We start from the raw sequence: 25,269 nt of genomic DNA, 5'->3' as shown, positions 1-25,269 counted from the left end.
CAACATTTAAATGTCAAACTAAGTCATGCATCAAGCCCTAAGCTCAAACTTTGCACCAGTATGCCTATGGTTGAATAATAATGTTTTGCAGCAAAATTCTGATTAGCTATAAAGAAAATACCTTTAAAAATCAGATTGCAAATTATACGTCCTTGATGTTTTAGTTTTATTTCAATGCACCCATCATGAATTATGACTTTACTGCTTAGTGAATTTCTAAATTGTATTAAAATAATAAAAATAAATTAATGTGAATAAGGAAAGCTGGCTCATAAATGAAGTTACGTCCGTTGGTAATATTACTTGGAATAATGAAGGTTAATTTACATCTTACTTGTGTTTACTGTATTATTAAAACTGTTTCCTTAAGCTATGTCAGAGACACATTACACGTGCAGTGAAGAACTAATCTGGAGTTTATCCAGATTAATACATTTGCATAGAAAATGTAATTTTGATTATAATTAATCTAAAGTGACACTAGATTAAAATGACAATATAAATGAGATATGGGTGAGTTCTGCTTCACTAGATGTATTTTCAGTCCAGTAAAAGCTACTTGTACTTGAGGTCCTGAATTCTACATCCTGATTATACCAATGTACCAATTATTGAAATAAACTCATGTATGCCACAATATGGTGCCATAAGTATTCTAATACTGAGAGAAATGACAAGGGTTTAACTATTAACTAGGCTTTATTTCCTAGAGCTTGTATTGCATAATCTAGATTGATTTTGAAATTATGAGATGTGAACATCTATTTTCCTGATGCACAGTCAATCTGGCCAGATTTGAGCCTCCACAGTAGTAACAGTGCAAATAAGCATACCGATTGTAATATGCTTAACTAAAATACTCTTTACTAATCTTCATGAGAAGCAGCAGTGCTTTCTTTTCTTTAAAAAAAAGCCATTTATTTTCACAGATTCATTTTTAGAGTCCTCACCCTCTGTGTATGAAAAGAAACGTACACTTGGAACCAACAGTATTTAACCTATTTCAGTGCCCTGTCTCACTACATCTAACATAATGTGACACTGCCTAGCGTGCTGCAAGGAGAGCCAACATAATATTAATATGACTGTGGTTTTCTCTTTGATACAAAATTAAAATGAAATACAAACTAAGAAACAACAACGGCAAATCATGCACCCGGCAATATCTGCCAAGGAAAATATGGAAAAGACTGTGGTATTTTTACCAGATGCTGGTTTAATGCAAGATGCCATTAAACCCAGACAATTACTGCAAAATGTATTAATGCAGAATTTATTGCTCAGGTAGTAAAGGCTGCTTTGTATTACGAAGGAAAATGACTTAAAAAGACCGAAAGGCCTCTGGTCAACGATACTGATATGCCTTGGCATAATGGAAAAAATACATGATTGGTATCTAATCCAGAGCTTAAACAAAATTAATATGTCATCAGAGGAATCACAAGTACAGCAAAGATTAATGAAAGGCGCTTAAAATTACAAGCACGCAAACTTATTTGATTAAAAAATAATCTCACTGGCCATTCTGTAATATTCTCCAACTTATCCTCATCTATCCTGTCAGATGGTTATGATTAAAAATAGGTCAGCATGAGGCTACTGATAGAAATCACATGTAAAACACACATGTGATGAATACGGATTGAGACAGGGGAGGGGAACTGGGCACATAATTTTAAGATCAAAGAAAATTTAATATGGAAAAATGACAAAATCTACAAGTATTACCAGAGTCTTTGTCAGACTTCTTGTTTTCTTTGTTGTCTTTTTCACCGGTGTCCTTGTTATCAGTAGCAGCAGCTGAAACAGTGGTTTTACTAGGTCCTTCAGAGTCGTCACTTTGCTCGTCTGCAATTAAAATTGTAAAGGAGATTAGGAAGACAGATTAAAAACTGTTAAGGATTTGTTTAGGGGAAACATTTACTGTGTTCAATACCTTGTACTTCACAAAAAAATAAAAATGTAAAATGTGCTCCAGTACCAATTTCAATACCTTGTACTTCACAAAAAAATAAAAATGTAAAATGTGCTCCAGTACCAATTTCAATGCTTCTACTTTCAAGAAGATGAACTGTTTTCTAAATATTACTTACCACTTGTAAATCTACAATAATGTACTTAATGGAATGCCTGGATCCAAATTTAATTGACATTGAACTTTGGATGGTTTTGCAATAACAACCATTAAAATGATTATTGAACTATATGTGTGGCGATAAGTAACAATAGAAAATTGATAGTTTAATTGTTCACAGGATTTTATTGATCTTGTATAATCGAACTTGGCCAAGCCCAATATTTACAGAATGCCAAAATTGAAAATTCAAACAGTTTAGCTCTCAGGTAATATCGATTAGAAAATGTATGACTAATTTCAGACTACCTATAGGGGGCAGTATTTTAGATGTAATGTAATATTTCTTCAAGCACCATACCGTTGACACCCATTTAAAATGTTTGCTAAAGAAAGATTACAATGCATTATTCCATCTATATCTACATTCAAAACTATAAATACAAAAGCCGACACCAATTTGAATAGTTATGTGTTCTTCCAAGCTGTAATGGTGCTGGATTAATCAGTTTATTCAGTTAGCTGCATAGCTAAGGTTATGCAGCACTAATCCATGAAATGCCCACTGTTCCTTTTCATCCTGTGATCATTTGTCTCTCACTGTGTTGATGTCACATTTTAATGAATTTTTAGCAGTCTGAGTAATGCCAGATAACCAGGCCAGCAACTCCCACAGCACTGCATGCTGCGTTCATTGCATTGCAAAATAAAAATCATATTTGCAGGTCCCGGTAGGAATTAAACAAATTGGGAGATGGAAAGAAAATGGCGCAGTATCCTGTCGGTCACAGCAAAAGACTGCACTCATCAGATTCATAAAATCTTAATAACCATAAGAATTGACCCTGAGGAGGCGAACAGGTCCCGAGCACACTGACATATAGTCCCCCAGTCCTTGTTTGATAAGCAATGCCTTTGTTAACTGACTAAGACAAGTTAACCCCTTAAGTTCCATATTACTATATCATTTTGCATTTAAGCACAATGCATCAGCTCAGGAATAAATATAATATAACATTTTCATTACAAATGCTACAGTGATTGAAGAGAGGAAAATGAGCGCACTCTGAATGCTATGTTTTATTGATAGTGTTCTGACAGCAGGATGAAATATTCCCTGTTATATGCAGCAGCTGGTTGCAAAATTGCTAGTTTAGCATTAAGATGACTTTTGGGTGACAGCGTTCCAAAATTCTGAAATGCAAGAAATAATAAAGCTGAGTGCTGTGCTCAATCAGCGGATTAAAAATATTCTACATGGATATAAAATGCTATGTTTGCTTTAACAACATAGGCACAGATTGTTTAATTTTACTTTATCAATCTGAAATCACTTCAGTTTATTTGCTGTACATATTAGAAAATGATTTGAGTAGGTTTTGCTTCACACAAAGTCAAGAAATGGGATAATTTTAAACTGATCTCTTTTAATCCATCTCAAGGGTATGTTAAAAACAGATTGATCTAAATTGATTTGTACCTTGATGTGCACAGATTAACCCGGTTCAGAGTGATTAGAATTGGTTTCCGAACTCTATTAGACTGCATCTATTTCCCTTATTTGGTCTCAATGGTAGCATGTCCGATTTTACCAATCCTGATTGTTAATCAAAGAGAAGACTCTGCAAGCTCCACTGGTCGCAGTAGGTAGACAGGATGTACTTGTAAAGGTGGTAGGGGATCACAGTTTGGGGATGCTGACAATCTCTGATCATAACCTGATTGTGCGTGTTAATACCAAGTGTACACACAGCTCATATCCAGTTGCCGGGGCCTACAACCTAAGAAAGCTTGCAAAAGACCCTTCTTTCTCATCCTTGGGAATTTATGCATTGTTCTTTCACTGGATTTACTGACCCATTTCCCGTGGGCAAGGAAATGAAGTGTCACGGAGTGTCCTTACCTTCAGGGGACATGAAATTTTCAAGGCTATCACGCCACACATTAATAAAACATGGTGTGTTAAAAGGCAAATTATGAACCCAGTAAGAGTGACTATCATCTGGGTCTCATCAGTCAGTTTGCTCGGCCCTCTTCTGCCTTTCTGGTATGTGTTTTAAGAGCGAGAGAAATTCCCAGACATGTTCTCCTATACATCATCATGGAGTCTGACCCTGGCCTGACCCTCACAACAGTTTGACTAATCTGAACGTGAACAAAGACTTTGTGTCAGCAGCACAGAGCAACCTGTGGATAGACTCCCCATCAACTTAATAGCAAACAGCAGTGCTGAGGCTATAACTTTAGAAGGTTCCTGCGTGCCACAAACAAATAAAATGTCTGAGGCAAGCTATCCACCAGATACATACTTTTGTTCTTTTACCTCTCCTTTTACTCAAATGCACCAATGGAAAAATGTGTGTAAAGGAGCAACAGAGGCTTGTTAGAAACTAGAAGCTGTTTATAGAAAAAGACATATTTTGAACCCTGAGCCCATTGTTCAGTTATTTATTAATTCAACACTATGTGCATTAAAAAGTTAAATCCTGCCAGTGAAATATTTTAAATATGATGTAAATACATCAGGAAAGAAATATCTTATCTGGATTGATAATGAAGTGTGTAGTTCTGACATTTGAAAAAAAAATTGCCCTGATTTTTCTCATTGTATTGACTACTAAATGTGAGGTCATGTGCTGCAGAAATTAAAAAGAATGATAGTCGAGTAATATTTCCTTGGCTACAAGGAAAAGACGAAAGTGTATCAAATTAATGGCTGAAGCAGAACATGGCAGTCTATTTGCTTAGTACATTTCTCATTAGAAAATTTGAGTCTATCAAGGCAACAGAGTCTAAAATGAGCATAGAGTCGCTTTTAATGCAAGAACACAAAGGCACAAAAAAATAGGAGCAGGACCAGGCCCAAAACTTGCCCTGTTCAATATGATCATGGCTTAGCTATACTGGCCTCAACTCCTTGTCTGTGCCAGTTCCCCATAACCCTTAAATCCTTAATCTATCAAATATTTATCAATCTGCAGTTTAAATATATCTAATGATCCAGCCTCCACCACCCTCGGGGACAGAGAATTCCAAAGATTCACTACCCTCAGAGAAGAAATTTCTACGCACCTCAGTCTTAAATGACCTGCCCCTTATTTTGTAGCTCTGTCCCCTTGTTCATGACTCTTCCACTTGTGAGAACATCTCAATGTCCATCCTGTTATGCCCCTTTAGGATCTTGTATGTTTGAATAAGATTACCCCTCATTCTTCTAAACTCTAGTGAGTACGGACCCAAAGGACAACCCTTTCTCATCCCAGGAATTAGCCTTGCAAATGTTCTCAGGGCTGCTTCCAGTGCTACATTATCCCTTTTCAGGTAAAGTAACTAAAACTGTGCACAGTATTCCAGGTGTGGTCTCAATAACACAGTGTACAACTGTAACACAATCATTCTGAAAGTCCAACTCCTTCGCAATAAAGGCTATATGTCATTTACCTTCTTAACTGCCTGTTCTTTTTTTGTGACTCATACGCCAGAACACCTAGATCCCTCTGAACTTCAGTCATTTTCAGTCTCTCTCCATTTAGATAGTAATTCACTTTTTGATTCTTCTTACCGAAGTGCATGACCTCACACTTCCCCACATTAAACTCCATTTGCCAGGTTTATGCTCAATCATTCAATCTATCTATATCCTGTTGAAGAATTACAACATCCTCATCACAACATGCCCTTCCACCTATTTTCGTATAAACAGCAAACTTGGAAACCTTACATTTCATTCTCTCCTCCAGTTCATTAACGTAACTAGAAAGCAATTGAGGGCCAAGAACCGATCCCTGGGGTACTCCACTAGTCACATCCCTCCAACCTAAAAATAACCCATTTATTCCAACTCTTTGTTTTCCACGTGACAGCATAGGGTTTATTACATGCATGGGAAAAACATTATACACGCTACCATGGCGAGTATTGAAGCTTTGTGTTATCTTAATTCTGACTGAATTTAGTTAACAAAAACTACGGTGTTAGGTGATCTCTAAAGTGAGTTTAATATTATTAGCTGTCTTCTTTTGTAACAGATATATCACATGCTCACAGATGTTCCAATATTATAGGTTTGTCCTTCAACAGTAATCTTTGCTGGATAATTTTTCATCAGGAAAACTAAAGGTTTATGCACATATTATTCTTAACATGAAATGCTCAAGAAAAGGTGACTTAAGCAACTTTGATGTCAAAAAGGCTCAAAAGTATATTCTGATTATGCTAATAGCACCACAATACTACACATGAAAACAACATCAACATTTATCTACTTTTAACAATATGAACAACTGTGTACTAATCAGTTAATTAGGAAAATCTAATACTAATTGGTTCAATATTATTAATCCATACTTTGAACATGCTGTTAAAGGAAAACTACAATTAATTTCCAATGTCCACAGCTTAAATTATAAAGGTAAGATTTTCACCTTCTTCTAAACATTTAACACTGCACCCCCAGACCTTATATCCTCAATCCAAGTTGCCACTCAGTGTCAGTGATCAATGGGAGAGTAATTTCTAGAGGGTGGTGTTTGTCCTGCTGTCTTCAAGGTACCTCTCCCTTTAATAGGCAGAACACTGTAATGCTGCAATAGGTCCATCCTTGGTCAAGATCAAGAGTCTTCCTCCTTCCACCAAATACAGATCAAAAGCTCCCTTAGGAGAATCAAGTTCAAATGATATCTCCACATGAAAACAGGGCTGAATTCTGGCCCCCTTAATGAACATTCATGCTCTTTTTGTAGCTTTAAGGCTTCTACTATACAACTCATTCATTTAAAAGCAGTATTTTTGCTTTTAGTCAAAGATGGATAACAGAACAAAATAGCACTCAGCCACTATGCTGACATCCATAAAATGCACTACAACAACATGACTGTGCCACCTCAACAGCTTGTCCCAAACCTGAGACTCCTACCACTAAAAAGGACGAAGGCAACAAGCATTTGGGAAAGGCACCACCAATTGATTCCCTGCCATGTCATATTCTGACTTGAAAGTATATTGCTGTTGCTAAATCCTGGAATTCTCTGCCTAACAGCAGTGCGGCAAACCTTCACTTGGAAGAGCTACAGTTGTTTGAGGAGGTGACTCACCACCTTGTCAAGGGCAATATGGGATGGGCAATAAATGCTGGTCTTCCCAGTGATAACTCCATGCCGCAAAATGAATTAAAAATTACAAGGAAGATTGTTGTCTAATGAAATCCTAGAAATTATCTTTACCTTTATACAACTTCTTTTATTTGAAATCCTCAATATCATTTCTATTCCATGTTCGGAGATGAAGCTTTATTATTGTTTTGGCTCTAATTTTTATTCTTTACTTATGATGCTTGATGCTACACCTTAATTGTCAAAGCCAGAGTTTTTGATTTCAAAAGTCAAACTTTGCTTTTCCAAGTTAGAGGGAGGTAATGAAGGCTTATGGACAAAAGCCACTGATAAAACTTAAAATTTCTATTTGAATGTTACTCTCAGTGTTTACCGCCCAACTATATTATGATAGGGTCTTTGGGAACTGTGAATTATGTGGATTCTCATGAAGTTCCTGATTTAGTGAATACTCTGTAACCAATCCATGAAACTTGACCTAAAACAAACATACAGCAAAATTATGAAGCCTGCTGCATGTGACTGCTTCTTATAAGGATGCTTTAAAGGATATACTCCACGTATTACATCTAACAATAAAATCCACCAATGATTTTCAATATTGGTATTGGTATTGGTTTATTATTGTCACTTGTACTGAGGTACAGTGAAAAGCTTGTCTTACAAACCAATCATACAGGTCAATTCATTACAAAGTGCAGTTACATTGAGTCAATAGAGAGTGCATTGATGTAGTACAGGTAGAAACAATAACAGTACAGAGTAAAGTGTCACAGCTACAAAGAAAGTGCAGTGCAATAAGGTGCAAGGTCACAACAAGGTAGATCGTGAGGTCATAGTCCATCTCATTGTATAAGGGAACTGTTCAAATAGTCTTATCGCAGTGGGGTAGAAGCTGTCCTTAAGTCTGGTGGTACATGCCTTCAGGCTCCTGTATCTTCTACCCGATGGAAGAGGAGAGAACAGAGAATGTCCTGGGTGGGTGGGGTCTTTGATAATGCTGGCTGCTTTACCAAGACAGCGAGAGGTAAAGACAGAGGCCAAGGAGGGGAGGCTGATGTCCGTAATGCGCTGGGCTGTGTCCACAGCTCTCTGCAGTTTCTTGTGGTCCTGGGCAGAGCAGTTGCCATACCAAACCGTGATACATCCAGATAGGATGCTTTCTATGGTGCATCTGTAAAAGTTGGTGAGAGTCAAAGGGGATAAACCAAATTTCTTTAGCCTCCGGAGGAAGTAGAGGCACTGGTGAGCTTTCCTGGCCATGACATCTATGTGATTTGACCAGGACAGGCTGTTGGTGATGTTCACTCCCAGGAATTTGAAGCTCTCAACCCTCTCGACCTCAGAACCATTGATGTAGACAGGTGCATGTACACCGCCCCCTTTCCTGAAGTCAATGACCAGCTCTTTTGTTTTGTTGATATTGAGGGCAAAGTTGTTGTCATAACACCATTCCACTAAGCTCTCTATCTCAGTCACTTATCTATTGCAGTCACTTACTATCATGGTAGATCCATAGATCAAAAATCATGACATAGCTTTTCTAAAGAACCAAAACAAGTCTTGGATCTTTGCATTTGGACTCACTGAATAGTTACATTGATTTGGGGGAGAATGAGTCAGGGTTTTGATCTTCTGCATTAGTATTAGACAGAAGGTACCAAATCAGTTGTCAATCTTACCACTAAATTTTAAAGAAACTAAGATCAGAACAGATGCAAGGGCTTCAGATTCACTATCACCCATTTTACACTTCCCCACAAAATCAAAATCTAGCTTTAGCCTCGAAGGAACCCGGGAGAGAATTCAATATTTGCCAGTTTTGCACAACCAATAAATGTCATGGTTTCAGTGCAGTTACTTCAGATAATGTGTTAGATGTGATAGCTCCCACAATAAATTTGAGTTGTAAGGAAGAATTTTCCATCTGTTCAAAAAATAACCTAGCTGAGATCCAATAGCAATAGCAAGGGACTGTTGCAATGTTGGACCTACAGATGCTAATAATGCAGACATGAGGTCTGTCCATAATTTTTTTAAATTCCTTTTTCCTACAAGTTTTTTGACAATACTATAGGAAGAGAATTTGAGGACAATAACCTCCAGATCCCAAAATTCTGCACATTTATTTAAAAAGAAATATCAGTGGTATTATCATGGAATAATGTTGATGAGTACTTCAAAATACTTCCCTTTCCCTGATCAAAAGAGAAGTAACTAGATGGATGTGGTGGTGGGACATTTTGGGGGGGGGGGGGGGGGGTAGGAGATGGTGTATATGATATAAACAAATAGACATTATATGTACAGCCAGGATATGATATCAAAAGGTACTGGATATATACTCCACATTTTTGTTGTGGTTGATTGACATTGCTTTATTGCCTTTGGTGATATCATTGCAGAAGTCACAGAAAAGGATGCATAACTATGTGCAGTAAGATTCAAAAGCTGAAGCAGTCAGTTATTATATCAGTGCAGTAACTTCTAGAGATTACTTTTAACTTTAGTATGATATTGCATTAATATCACTGTTCGATTCTCAGAGTAGTGGTAAAACAATATTTTGGGGAAGTGGGTCCATTCACAACTTTAGAGTCAGAGGTGGCAGCGCAGTGGCCCAGCTGGTGGAGCTGCTTGCCTTAAAGATCCAGAAACCCAGATTTTGTCCTAACCTCTGGTGCTGTCTGGGTGGAGTTTGCAGCTTCTGCTCTGTGGAGTTTGCACGTTCTCCCTGTGAAGGTGCAGGTTTCCTCTGAGTGCTCCAGTTTCCTCCTACATCCCAAAGCTGTGCAAGTTGGTAGGTGAATTGCCCCTACTGTGAGGTGAGTGGTAGTATCTGGAGAGAGTTGATGGGAGAATGATAAATTGGGACTGATGTAAATGAGTACTTAATGGTTAGTGTGGACTTGGTGAGCTGAAGGTCCCATCTCCATGCTCTATGATTCTATACAGCCCATAAATTTGGGATTTTATATTCAGGAGCAGGATGATCTATGACATTGAGGAAAGGACCTCTTAGATTCTCTTTATTGAAGTATCCTTAACATATCTGCTAAATTATTAATAAATGGAGAACTCTTATGCAGGGGAAAAAAGTCTGTAGCTGCAAATGGCTAAGAAGCAAGACTGATTCCATTATTAAATTCAACAGATTAACTGAACTCTGCCCCAATTTGCTGAACTCAAGCAATAAGAAAAGGTCAAATAGATGTATATTTTTTCTCCTAAATGTCTAGCTTGCAGTAAAAGGTGTCTCACATTTATGGAAGCATAGAGACTAAATTTAGTTAGTTCTCGAAAATGAACCCCAGGTTTGCAATGTATGTTTAACCTACACCCATCTATTGCACTGCACTACTGCTCCAACTTCATGTTACCTGCTCAGTTATGTAATTGTGGCACATAGCTCATGCAAACTGCGGTGTTCATAATCCAATATTGTGGATTAGCACCAATTAAAGCCAGCCTGCTGAACTTAAAACCTACTTGTGGCTTTCCTACACTGTGGCTGCAGCAGGTGCTGGCTGATGTTTTCCAATTGGACCTAACTTAGGGAAGTGTGAAAACTGCTACACAGGAGAGATGGGGTTGTATGGCTTTTGAATGCTGCAGTGAGGTCATTGGTGGAGAAAGTGTGAAGTAGGAGAGAGGTCTCAAATCATCAGAGGCCAAGAGGGCCTACAGAAAACCACTACACTGGCAGTGGAAGAGGACAGATTGGCTGCCAATGACAGGAATAAAAGCCAGAGGACTTAGATGGAACACTACAATGCTCAGGTAGGAAAAATAATTCCCCAAACACCCTGGTTTGATAAGGTGTCCTGCTAAGAAAACTCCCCCTCCTCCTTCTTCCTCTTCCAGCAGTTTGCCCTAATCTGTATACATTTGATTATTCTAACACTAATGTTGCATGCCACAGGAAATGCTCATTAATCTCCAATGTTGGGGATCAACTGTTCTTTCCCCATATCCTAAAATATACTCTCTGATTTGAATGTAATCAATGACTGAATTTCCATAGTGCACCCCCCCCCCCCCCCCACCACCTCATTGAGAATTCCAAAGATTCAGCCTCCTGAGTGAAGAAATTTCTTTTTATGGTAGTCTTAAATGGCTCACCTTTCATTTTGAGATTCTAACCCATAGATCCCGATTCCTTAGACAGAGGAAATATACTCCCTGCATCCAACATGTCAAGTCCTCTAAGTATTTAGTACGTGTCAATAAGGTCACCTCCTATTCTTCTAAACTCTGGAGATAGAGGCCTAGCTTACCCAATTTCTCCTCACAGGACAGGCCAATAATCACAAAAACTACTCTGGTGAATCTTCATTGCACTCAAGTATCTCCTTTTTGTTGGTACATAATACTCCAGGTGTGGTCACACCAAGGCCTATGTAAATTGTAGTGGATGTTATGGAGTCAAATTTTATGTGGTGTTTTGGTTTACTCATTTGTGGAGCTTTTAAAGAAAACAGTAACATTCTCTTCTTACCATTACTACATACTTGGCTTTGTTACTTTCTGCTTACAAAATTTGAGAGGCAAACATGAGCTTAAAAGTGCTAATGTGCACTAGTTTTAAGAGAATTGTTTATGTTTTTGTGTGAAGTTCTTTCAAGCAAAAATATTAACCCATACTTCGTTAAACAGTGAGCAGTGGAAAGTCAGCTGAAAGCATTAATCAATTTACTTTAATTAATGTATACAAGGATCTCAATTTGCTACAGAAATCTAAAGCTTCAAGCAACTTACACATTCTTTCAACGTTGATTCCTTTTTTGATATTGATTTTGCTGAGTATTTCTACTGCTCATATACTAATAATATGTTATACATCAGAGTGAGAGACTGAAACCCCTCCCTGAAACAAATGTATTCACTTTGGCTGTTTCTCACAGGAAAGAAAAGATAGCTGGGAATGATTACAAGGCCGTAATCTAATTTTTGGTTCAGACAACACCATCAACCATGAGAATGAATTCAAGCACTTTATAACAATCATTTAAACTACTCAATTAGATTACAACCTTGAAATCCCTCCCCTGTATTTTCCATTATCTAGAAGTATGTCATTTCAATTTTGTGGGGGTTGCATTCTGGTTTTGGTTATTGCTTTTTCTGTTAGTGTTGGTTTTCCAAGCCAAAGCCAAAGCCAAAGCCAAAGCCAAAGCCAAAAGTCACTATGATTCTACTCCGAGCTTTAACACCATTCATTATACCACTGATGCTGATTCATAGTTGTTAACAATAACAGCAACCTGCATTCATATAGCACCATTACAAAACTTAGAAGGCCCCAATGCCCTTCACATGAGTTTTATCAAACAATATTTGACACAGAACCAGAGTGAATACATTCATTATACTCAATAAATATTAAGCTATTGAATGAACCATTTAGTTTGTTACTTGATATAAACCAAGAAGCACACATTTTTCATAATATACTTATGCTCATCCGTCAGATTGGTTTGGCTTCATATTCTGTGCTTTAACAAATGTATAATGCATGGATAATGTGACATTTGGCTGTTGACCTACACATTTTAGTCTTCATTTTTCTACAAACACATTGCTTTTTTCATGGTTATACTTCATTTTGATTCATACATTCCACAAAATTTTACTTAATAATTATTTTAATGCTAATTGGGAAGACAGTTATGAGATGTTTTCTCGATTTAAAAGAAAAGGCCACAAAGAGATAAAATGAAAACGCACACATAAATAATGCAGTAAGGAACTACAGGATATGGGCCACCTCCTGCACCCTTACAGTAATTGGTCCAAGTATCTTTCAAGGTAGAGCGACCAGATCTATGGGGAGGAGCCACAATAATGTTAGACTTATAACACCATACAACCGATCTGATCTGCAATCTGTCAGTGGGGTGAACTGAATTTCATACAACTATTTTATAGTTCACATAGCCATTGGTACTGTATGCTTTCTTCACAACATAATACAGCAGCTGTTTGTCCCAGCCAAGACAAGTGACTACATTCATCACCAAGCGCCTCAATTTCATTCAAGGTCACAACATTAAGGCAGCAATCACTAATCAGCCACTTTTTTTTCATGTGTAGCTCAGAGAAACTAGCCAAACATGCCATGTTCCAGTTGAATTATATACTTGTATTTTAAACACCCTCACAGGTGTAGAATATTTTTCCTCAGAATGTTTCGCTTAGCCACTGCTTGGTTCAAAATGACTAATTACAATTAATTAACAATTCACTAGTTATGGCAAGATTTAGCAAATATCTATTTGCTGTACACACCATTTATGGCTAGATGGTTTTAAGTATTGCAAGATGCCCAACAGCCAATATCACAGAAACAGGAGATGTATTTTTAAACATAGAAACATAGAAAACCTACAGCACTATACAGGCCCTTCGGCCCACAAGGTTGTGCCGAACATGTCCCTACCTTAGAAATTACTAGGCTTACCCATAGCCTTCTATTTTTCTAAGCTCCATGTACCTATCCAAAAGTCTCTTAAAGGACCCTATCGTATGAATGTCTTGAATGGATAAAATTATTCTCACCACTGAAGCAGCATAAGAGAAACAGTAATCCAAAACTGCATGCAGTATAGACATATTACCTTAATATTCTGTCAGTGAATATTGCTGATATCATTGTCCTTGCGACAGAGTAACTGCTCTTATGGAAATAATTATTGTTGCATTAAAAATAATCAAGATAAAATCCTTTCTATTTTGATATTTTCTTCCTCTTTTTCATTATTAAAGCATGATTTTAAACATCTGTCTCTTAATTGTTTCATCTATGTAGAAGCCGAAGGGTAAAAATTCACACGAGCCCTCCAATGTGACCTGTGGTTAGATAGAAAACAGTTTTGGCAGTCATCACGCAGTTTCCTGTCTATAACTTCTGAAAGCACTGGAGGCCGAGGTTAATGGCCTTTCCAATCTCTGTGATAAGAATTCATTTTGTTCTATTACCAGCAGTTATCGTGGAGCCTGCTGCATCACTTCAGCACGGTTCAATCAATGAGAGAACCTAATGAAGTAACCAGCTGTAGCTCTATTTCCCTGGTCAACTCTATCAGACAAATAAAATCTATCAGCCAAACCTCAAGCCCTTTCTCAGTAGCATCATCTTCATATGCAAAACTGATATACACAAAAGAACATGGGTACTACAGTCTTATTTCTAATCTTTTTAAAAAATTGTTTCCAAGATAGGAGATGCTGAACAAAATGAACCTGACAATGCAGCAATAAAAGTGACAGTAATGCAATGGGAGTTGGAGTAGTGCAGATGTTGTAACACCACAGATTCACTAATGTACTTTATATAAATGATCAACAGATTCACTGTTGAGTTTGCTGTTAATTAAATAAAAGAATCTATTGTATTTTTTGAAACTATTAAAGAATTATAAGCTCTGTTTCATACTTCAGAAAATCCAAGTTATTTATTATTCTATGCATTGAAACTGCTTATGTATTATCCATTTATATTAATAAATTAATGCAATTATAAACTTTACAACAATTATCATTTTTAGCAGGAGCTTTCAGTATGAGAGATTTTTAATTTTAGAAATATGTTCGCTTCAGTGGAATAATAATTTCACTTTTTATCCCTAATTTAGTACAATTTGTAGAAGAAGCCTATTTCTAAAATGAGTTGGTTTTCTTCTGCATAAGACATGTATTTGAGGATTGTTGGCATCTGGTTAAGCTGAACCAGTGAATGAAATGCCGCAGAACAATAGGTGAGTTACTTCAGTGGAAGGTGAAAGGTGTTTTAGAATGAAGACCTATTTTTGTTCTTTCCTGACCCTTTTTGCTCTTCTGCTCCCTGTGCAGGCAATGCAGTGCACCAGTGCCATATCCAACCATGTCACATCAGCCAGTTATTTGATGTACTGTATGTTGAAAGCAACTTTTAGCTTTACATTCTGCTAAGCAAGACATAGTATCCCACAATAAAATTTGTAATTTTTTAGCTGGATTAGTTGATTCTTCAAATCGAAATTAATGGAAGCAATGACATTTGCTTCTGGAAAGGAAAATAGCACAGAAGAGAAACCAATAAAAGCAATTGTTGAAATTCGACTCCTTAAGCACATAAAAAATGTCTATTTTGCTAACACCTAAAGAAAATCATGCATTGAAAGGAATATGCAATGTACCTTATGTCTGGTATTCAGCTTGGGTAAATTATACATATATTTATTGTCTAATGCTTTATACAATAACATTGATCTTTTTCACAGTTAAGGCTTGTGTCTGAATGAAAACAGGTGTTATTGCTATTAGTTCAATGAATGAAATACAATATCTATTAAACTCTCATTATGATAGCTTATGATGATTTTGAAAACAATTGTAGCCCTTTTCAATAATTCTTATACATATGAACATACACAATAAATTGAACTGAATGTAAACCATTATTTCAGCCACTGTTTCATGAGTTATCCCATGTTGCAATTTTTTAAAATTTAAAATACCACACACGTTGTACTACTACAAGGCTGTTTCCATGTTTTGCCTTGAAATTCAACTCTTGGCCTAAAATTTCACCTGCACCATTTTTGGGGGCATTAAAACAGTAAAGCAACCTCCCTGTGCAGTTTCAAAAAGCTCTTAAAAAATTATGAAAGTCGTTGATTCCCATTTAAAAAGTATTATCAGGCTCCCTCATGTGAAGCTAATTTGTTTCAAGAACTGCAGGCACTAGCAGTAAACATTCTCATGTTACTTTTGTGCATCTTAACAGCAGGAATCAGCCCTTAGAGGGTTAAGCCACAATACAATCAACACTCTTCCAGCCACTCGAGAGTGTTGATGAGGAATGATTGCATGCTCCAATAATGGGAAGGGGTGGTAGAGTCCTCTAGGAGGGGGACTGAGTGGTAAACAAACCTGCACAGAATGCTGAAGATTAGTGCATGCACAAGGGATCTTCCTTCTGCAAGGGTACTGCTGGGTAGAAGTTTCTGAGAAGGTATCTGTAAGGATATGAGTACCCTCTCTAAATACCTGCACTTTGACAAACCTTGCAATGCAGCAAGATGCAAAACTTGCATTAACTAAAAATCAACTGTGATGGTCGACTTTGTTTTATTATACAGTAGTAAGCAGCTAAATTCATGTTTGACACATGACAGCAGCAATAGTCTGGAAAGTTTCTAAAGCTGGGCTTTTGAGAGATCGTGTAACTACTGAGAGCAGTGCAGGCTCCAGTATAAGCAAAGACTTGAGATCTTGTGAGTGTACAGGTGTCAATGAAGACTACTTTGTGAAAGGGTAGGCTGCAAGACAAGTTATGAGAGTGCCTCCCTTTGAGAGTCTGGCAACACCTCTTTCATTAGATGTCATTCACTGGTTTCTTATTTGTATCTCATCCTAAAAACATGGACCATTTTCCTGTTGTAGGATTTCTCCTATAAATTCTGGCCACCAATGTTTCAGGGAGAAACTGCTGAAAGCAGATGGGATGCTAACAAATGGGATCCTAGTGTGGGTCAGTCCACTTGAGGTATGTCTTGCGGAGGCAGAATGTTGGAGAATTATGTTTGGCCTTTGAAAAACATTGCTTTGAAGCCTTCAAAGTTAGTAAAAGCTGGTTCTTTTGTGAGCAAACAGCACTATGGTCAGTTACACCAATGTGGTTGAAAATTATGCTGGAGACAAGTTTGGCTGTCACCCTGGTATTGACATCATTTGGATGATACTAAGAGAACAGTGCTAGGGAGCAAGAAAATCCCACATCACAAAGACCATATAATATTAATGACTGGTGTTAACTCTCCCAGAAACATACTCAAAATTCTTAATATGGACTTAACATGATTTTCATCTGCACAATGCCTCTTTTACTTTGCACAAGTGAACTCAAGGCTGATTTAAATCTTTAAAATGTAAAGATTTCATTAGGAAAGCTAAAGGATCATGGACATTCCAGGCCATACATGAAAGCAGATAAGATTATTATACCCAGAAGGCATTTTAAGAACATCTGTCAATTTTCTTTTATGGAATGTACTGATTGTGTGCTATTGATTGCATCTTAAACAAAGTTGTTACAAAACCCAACCATTAACAATTCACATTGAAAGGGACAATCAATATTTAAATGACTCTCCTCATTGATTTAAAATTAACTTTCAATTAAGAGATCCATATGACTTTTAAATGCAACACTTATCCATTCCAGCAAAAAGGTACATTTATTGATACTCTTAAACAGCAGTGGCTGCTTTCACATCGATTTGGTCATTTGTGCTGTGATTCGTTAGCGTCATCAGCCTTACAAATATGTACCACAGCCTTACAACGCCTTATAGCACTGGCAGACCCAAGGAAGAGTTTGTTAGATCAGCACGCTAACATGATTCCCATTGAAGTGCAAGGAGCTTGGAAAATAACAACAGGTAGGACGATTGAAGCTGCAGGAATTTTAAAATGTATCTTTGTACAGTTCTGCTAAAATAATGAATCCTTCAACACTGCTAACTTGCACTACACAAAAGTGATCTTTTATTTTGACTAATTAGACTACTGAAACCTTTTGTTTCTGTACAAGCAATGGATGAAACCTTTTATCAGGCATATTGATTCCTCTAGAGCTCAACTATATCTTTTGTCTTTGAGCAGTTTCTGTAAGATGTCTAAGGGTGTATCATTTAATATAACCCTTGATGCTGCTGACACACAGTTGGTGTTGCATCTTAACATGAAACTCAATGTCTCAACATGGGGAATGTTGCTTAGACCTTATTAACTACAATACTGCTAAAGTGCAATTGAAGTTATTATCACTATTTACATGCAGCCTTGTTAATTTGCAAACAATTAGAACTAATGCCAGTTTCTAATTAAGACATGCTGCTGAACAGAGCTGTGTGGTTAATTTAAAGGAACTGAATAAGAAATATGCCCTTTAGCCTGCCAATTTCACAGCACTTTGTAACACACTTCATGTTGCACTCAAGTAACAAAAGCATTTAGATCAAGTACAGTTTAATAACAAGAGCAGCATATTGTAAAGTCATGCAATATGTGTAAACTATAGATGTAGCTATTATTTTTTATTTGGCAAGACTTGAACAGTAATTAAACAAAAAACGAAAGAGAAAAGGAGAAACAGGATACCACAAATTGGATATGATTTTAATTGTAATTAAGTTGAAAGGAGGGTAAATTCTTTTGAACTACCCTTGTTTATGAGGAAATGTTGTAATGAATAGTTTAAAATTCTGTTGTAACCTGTCCAGTTGGCTTTCTTCATTTTAACTTTCTATGCACATACAAACCAAAGTTTGTATTGCCATATTTTCAGTTTTACACCTATAAGAAACTTACATGAGGGTTGAGGACACCTACTACAAATCAGGAAGGGTTTTCTTCCAAATAACTATTGTAAAATGTCAGCACTTCAGTTCAAGATGGTCCAAATGAGCACCAAAATTTGCAAACTGGACAAATTTAAGGTAGAGGCTGACAAAACACATTCAGCTCCAGTTCTGGTCACAGACAAGAGCTTATTTATGGAGGTGAGGTGTGAGGAGGTATCCTTCACATCAACAGCGTATTTGGCCAAACCCCAAGGGGCTCAAATAAAATTGAGATCAATTGGGATAAATAAGAAACTGTCCAATGTCTAGAGTCATACCTGATGAATGTATTGACAGAGACCACTGATTGCTTCCTCACAACATCACTGCAGGAGTTTCCACAGTGTGGCCTCTTTAATTCCAACCTTTTTCAGCCTGTTCAAAGGTCTTTTCTTTACTGTGGCTAGTCTCAGCTATGGCTCAGTTGTTAGTGTTTTTGCCTCTGAGTCAAAAGGTTGTGGGTGTCCCTTTCTAGAGATTTGAGCATACACGTCTTGTTTGCCACTGCAGTGAAGCACTGTGGTGATGCCTTTCAGGTGAAGCTTTAAACTGAAGCCCTGTCTGGCTTCTCAAATGTAAATGAAAGATCCCATGGTGTTATTCTGGAGTTCAAGAGTTATCCTTGGTGTCTTGGTTAATGTTTATCCCTCAACTAACATCACAAAAACAGATTACCTAGTCATTATAGCAGTTCAGCCTATGGGAGATTACGGTGCACAAATTGGCTGGCATGTTTCCTTCACTGTGGCTGTGACTACACTTCAAATAAGCACTTAAATGGTTATAAAGTACAGAGGTTAAAAAAGTTAGCAAATAAATGCAAGTCTTTTTTCTCCTTTTTGTCAAGAGGTTAGGAGTGAATTCAGTGTCTATCCTATTCGGTTCTGTTCAAAATTCATACAGGCCCACAGAAAGAACTAGACAAGATCCAGATGAAGGCTGCCGAGTGGCAGATAATACTGATGCTGTGTAAGGATCAGGTATTGACTATCCCCAGCAAGGAAAACTCAACTAACATCATAGCCCTAATAATGTGTTATGATAGCTTTGTGGTTAAGTTGCTGGACTACTGATCCAGAGACACGAGTTCAAGTCACTTGCGAAATTTCAATTTAAGTGATTTAAATTCAAGTAATAAAATGTGGGCTTAAAAACAAGTAACAAAAACCATGAAACTATTGGATTGTTGTCAACGCTCATCCGGTTTACCACTGTCCTTTAGGATGGAAATCAGCCAGCTTCTCACAGTCTGGTTTCTGAGTGACTTAAGACCCACCAATGTGGTTGACTCCTAACTCAATTTTGGGGCAATAAAGGATGGACATTACCAATGTACCCACATCCTGTGAATAAATAAATGAAAATAAAACTTAATGTAACTGCCATTGCCCAGTTCCATCATCAGTATCCTCAAAGACATTTACCCAACTGCAGCAACCATATGCAGAGATAAGGTATTTTTCAACAGTTAGCACATCCCAGACTAACAGTAGGTCTGAATAAGTCTGGGTATAGCTTAAATGTGAATGGCTGAGCCCCCAGTGCTTCTGAAGTATGATTCATGCCACAAGTATGATTTCATTGGTTCTCTGCTAAAATCTTGAGATTCCCCACCCAATAACAACGCTAAAACCTTCAGTGCAATAACTGTATTTGCAAAGAGGGGGCTCACCACCATCTCAGAGCAACAAGAATGTGCAGCAAATGCAATCTTGCTAGACATGCCCAGACCTTAGAAATACATTTGAAAAAAAATACCTTTTCTGTTCAGTTTGACACTTGGCCAATAAAATTTGCTGTGGATTTAAAGTTCTTGCTTTTGTTTAAACTGTGCATAGAATGAGAGTGAGACAGAGAAAGGAAACTGAAAGAGTGAGCAAAAGTGAAAAAACATGCAACAGATTTCTTGTATAAAACAACTTGCCTGTTCCACTTTTCCTTACTGTTATTCAATTTGTTCAAGAGAATAAGTAACTTTTCTTTAATTAAGTGTTGTGTTTCGCCTCAACAATGAAATAATAATAATTAGTTAGGTTTTGTTAAATATCTCAATCTTCTCTGCAATGATTGGTTGCTTGGATGAAAAGATTGCCTAAGGATTCAGAATCACTTAAGCTAGAATTGCGGAATTATTTTAAAATCTTTTTACCAGTACTGCAGTTAAATCCAGTGTCAGGATTTCAGTTAGAACCTGGCCCATCCTACTTTGCTTTGAAATTCTTTTGAGCTTTAATACTCAACTCACACGCAAAAATATAACATAGTAGAAAACAAATTTCTGCTCTGATGATAAACTTGTGGAATGTGACTGCACCGTTTATACTATTTTCATTCACCACAGTCTTGGTCCAAATACCTCATTTCACAGTGGGACAGGAAGCTAGTATAAATGTTTAATGCTATTATTCAATATCAAGGTAAAACAGACAGTATATTTTTCTATGCTTTCTGCTCAGGAAGAAAACCTGCATCAAAGAGAATGGCTTCTTTAATATTGTACCTGTTTGCAATTATCAGCAAGGAAGTATTAAAATGAATGTCTAATTTAAACATATATACGTGTAGAAAATTAACTGGTATTTAGCTTAGCTTTTGGTAGCTTTATAGATGTTTGAATACCATTTTAAAATGTAGCAGCTATTTGTAAAAATGATGGTAAATCAAATGTTTGCATCATTTCCAGCAGCCAGTCGTGAAACACTAATTTACATTTTTATGCTAAGATAGTCTTGCTTAGACAACAATGCACACTTCCAGTTCAAAATCATAGGAAACTACAAGCATCTAGAATACTAAAGGAAGAGTGATTCAGGAAATACAGTACATCTATATGAGTCTGAAAATCATGGCCCCCTTGTCAATAGTGCTTGTAGCATGGCTGCCCATTATAATGCAATTACACTGGTCTCGACATTAGCACGAGCCTGATACCATTCAGTCTCCAGCTTGCTGTTTCTTTTATGCTTTGGTTCAGTGATGTCTGTTGAAATAGAGTTAAACTTCCTCAGGCTGACCTATTCATTACCTATGGGTACCTAGTGATATAATCCCTAAGAGTAAAATGCAAGCAAGCTAATTATGCAAAACATCAAGTTTTCCTTCATACTTATAATCTGCTCCCTTTACCTCACCCATCGGCACACCTACTTAATACTGTAAATATTTAAAGTCCTCATTATATCTGATGATCATCACCGTCACATTAATGCAAGGCAAATCCTTTATGAGCTAATGAGCGTGGGACATATCACAGTTAGTTTAAGTGCTGTACAATTAAGAAATTTCAGTGCAAGTGCAAACACAAAGCGTAAACTTCACTATGTCTCAGAAGAATTTGTAATTTATGTATTTTTTTCTATCTTACCACATTCTGTAATAGTTTAACTTTCAAAATACAGAAAGCTTCTGAAGTTATTTTACTGGTTAGTATCACGACCAAGATCAAAGGTACTGATGTGTGAATTTGATGCCTTAGCCACCCCCTGAAATGTCTAATCATATAACACAAGTGTCACATAATTCAGCATATATTATGACAGTAGCAATTACAGAAAAGTGCATGACACTATTATTTCCAACTGGAAATTAGATGATTATGCTAATTAAGTGATAGATAGCAGGTGGCACAAAGCGGCTGTTACATGCCTGTCTGATCCACAGAGAGACTCGCAGTCGAAGTCTGCATGCCCTGCTTTGGCAATGAATGGTTCAAATGCTGCTTGGTTTGTCAGAGAGGGCTTGGCATTTGCTTTGATTTAGCACTTCCTTATCACATCAAAGAGGTGAAAAAGGTAATTTTACAGTCTGCCGTGAAAAATCCACTGGCAATTTACCAATTTAAACTGCTGGGATTTGCATGTGTATTAGCATATTACCAATGCTATTTTATAGACTAAAATAAAAAGAGAACATGCAGGGAATACTCAGCAGGTCAGGCTGCATCTGTGGGAAGAGAAACACAGTTAATGTTTCAGGTCGAAGATTTGATCTGAAACATTAACTCTGTTTCTCTTCCCGCAGGTGCAGCCTGACCTGCTGAGCATTTCCTGCATTTTCAGTTTTTTATTTTAGATTACCAGCATTTGCAGTTTTTAAAATTTTCTTTTACTTTATGGACCACTTGGAAAACTATAGATGGATCATTTTAAGGGGATGTAGTGTTGAAATCAACAAACTGGTGGACAGTGAAACTCATTTGGTAAACATGGAAAAACTGCAACTCCTTTTACAACTAAAAATATACAGTTTTAAATATTGTGTGGCTTTTCAAGGTATTCCTTGATTTACGAAGATTCAATTTATGAATTTTCACAAGAACGCCTCTTCAGAGTACACATCTTTGACTTGCAGATCTATTTCTTGCTAAGGGGAACATCATATCATTCACCGTACATAGGTATATACTGTATCAGAATGCCCACAATGAATTTCATCCAGCATTTTTGATTTATGGACTTTTGGTGAAAGAAATGTTTCCCAGGAATGTAATCCCTTCATAAAATTGAGGGAAAATTGAATAGTGAAAATACCACCCCAACCCAACTCACCAACTCATAGTGGAAATGTAAATTCTGAATTTGCATGTCAGATTCCACCCATCACCTACATTTTTCTACCACACCAGCCCTATGGCTGTGATGACCTTTTGGGGACAGATAGTTCCCAACAATCTGGAGGCCTTGGTTCTGTAGACATCCTGAACAAGGAACGGGCTCCAAGTAGTGACTAGGTCTATAATTGTTTCATCCTGAAGCACTGCCCCCAACATCACGCTGATGGCTCATGCTGTCACAGAATATTCCACTGGTTTTATACGTCTCTGACATCCAGAAACAATTTAAAACAGAGTTACTATTGATTTAAATGATTAAAAGTTATTTTTGTAGAAGATCTACTTTATGTTTTGCTTAAGCAGGCCACAAATGTGCAAATGAAAGCTACAGGGAAGGCATCCAGATGTACATCACAAGGCGCCGTGTGCCATTGCACATATTCAGTGCTCAATGTGTATCATATCCATGAAGGATTCAGAAACAAGGTCACAAACTTTGAGATCAACACAATAAATCCTGGATTCCTTTTATCAATCAAAATGCTACATTGCGACAAAGTTAATGTCAACTCCAAATACTACAGGGCATAACTTTAAGATGAGAGGGGAAAGCTTAAAGGAGATTTATGAGGCTTGTTTTTTATTACACAGAGTGGTAGGTGCCTGGAACCTGCTGCCAGGGGAAGTGGGGGAAGTAAATACAATAGCAATGTTTAAGAGGCATTTAGACAGGTACATGAACAGGTAGAGAATGGAGGAACGTAGACCACGTGCAGGCAGATGGGATTAGTTTGGAATGGCATCGTGGTCAGTACCGACATCATGGGCCAAAGGGCCTGTCCCTGTGCTGCACTATGTTCTATATTCTATGTAAATTGCCAAGCACAATACAGCCATGAGTAAGCCATCCAGCCCCCTTCCCCCTCTGGGCTCATTCTTATCCATTGCAGGTCCTTCCCAGGTTACAAACCCCCAATTTATAGTCACCTCATACATATGACCAGCGAATTGTTCGGAATGGATTTGCCGGCTACTGCGGGGCTGCAGGCATCTTCTGCCAGGTGGGTGGATCATTTCTGCGTGCCTTCTCTGTCCACCCACCCACCCCAGCCCCCAAATTGCAAAAATTGGGGCTGGAGCGAGTCAAGTAGAGCTGGGAGTGCTGAGCAAGCTCTCTCGCTCACTCACCTGGTGATTGAAGCCAGCTGGTGGCCACTCTTCCCGTGCCTGCTCGCTCTCCTGTCGCAGCTGCTGCTGTGATCCTCTCTGCTTTTGTTCATTTCCGACTTACAAGCAGTCTGGGTTATAAATGGTTCTCAGGAATGGAGCCCTGTCATGACCTGGAGACTATCTGTATTGCCCTAAAAATATACAGTGTAGCAACTTCACTTTTTAAAAGATGTGTTCAGAAATTTAAATAGAGGAAATTGTTTTTTTGAGAAGTCTGAAATTGATTGTAAACAGTTTACCTGTCTGGTGAGGAAAATGATGCATCAACTTAAATTTTGGGGCTCTCTGGATTACTGTCAAGATTGCAGTGACACTAAGTTCAGCTGATACCTTACTGAAACTCACTAATGCATTTTATTTCACCCAATTGTCAGTACTAATCAGACTTCATTGAAGCAAATATAATTCACTCTAAACATTCATTAGTATTTAACCTGCTTTCAGCCACAAATTAAACATAAAACTCCACCATAATTAAACATCTTGAGGACAACAAATGAGCTCCAAGTAAACAGCAGTGTGAGGCTGAGCCATTTGGACCAAAGGGTTCCAAGTTATTTCCTTATTGCTTCTGAATTAGTTGAGATGGTCAGAATTTGCCTCGGGATTCACAGGGAACAAAGGGTGAAATCAGCCAGGACTCTGTCCCTTCCTTATCATCCAGTGATGGGCCTGCATGCATTTGTACACATCCTTGAACGTCAAATGAAAACATGATTACACTTAACTGTGCTGTCTTTCTTCAATCAAATAACTTGACTTAGGTCCACACAAAGAAGGAAGCACACAAACCAACAGGTAACCATGACTTTACCTTGGCGTGACTTCACATCTTCAGGGGAAAAAAAGAAGAAAATCTTACAGGGAAATGGATTGTCTAAAGATGTTTGGGGATGCTGTGGTAAGAAAAAATTA

At 37.5% G+C, this 25,269-nt stretch overlaps 1 protein-coding gene across 2 annotated transcripts in view; it reads right to left on the bottom strand.

The window, feature by feature from the left end:
- LOC127574306 (zinc finger homeobox protein 4-like) overlaps positions 1-25,269 on the bottom strand; it is a 201,362-nt gene that overhangs the window by 32,193 nt on the left and 143,900 nt on the right. For both annotated transcript variants that reach the window (XM_052023207.1, XM_052023206.1), the window contains one exon: positions 1,729-1,848. In XM_052023207.1, the coding sequence (XP_051879167.1) occupies positions 1,729-1,848 (120 nt within the window). The remainder of the gene's footprint in view (positions 1-1,728; positions 1,849-25,269) is intronic.

The sequence above is a fragment of the Pristis pectinata genome, chromosome 9, assembly GCF_009764475.1.
Source record: "Pristis pectinata isolate sPriPec2 chromosome 9, sPriPec2.1.pri, whole genome shotgun sequence".
Lineage (NCBI taxonomy): Eukaryota > Metazoa > Chordata > Chondrichthyes > Rhinopristiformes > Pristidae > Pristis > Pristis pectinata.
Note: the sequence above shows the minus strand (reverse complement) of the source record. Positions and strands in the feature narration are given on the sequence as shown.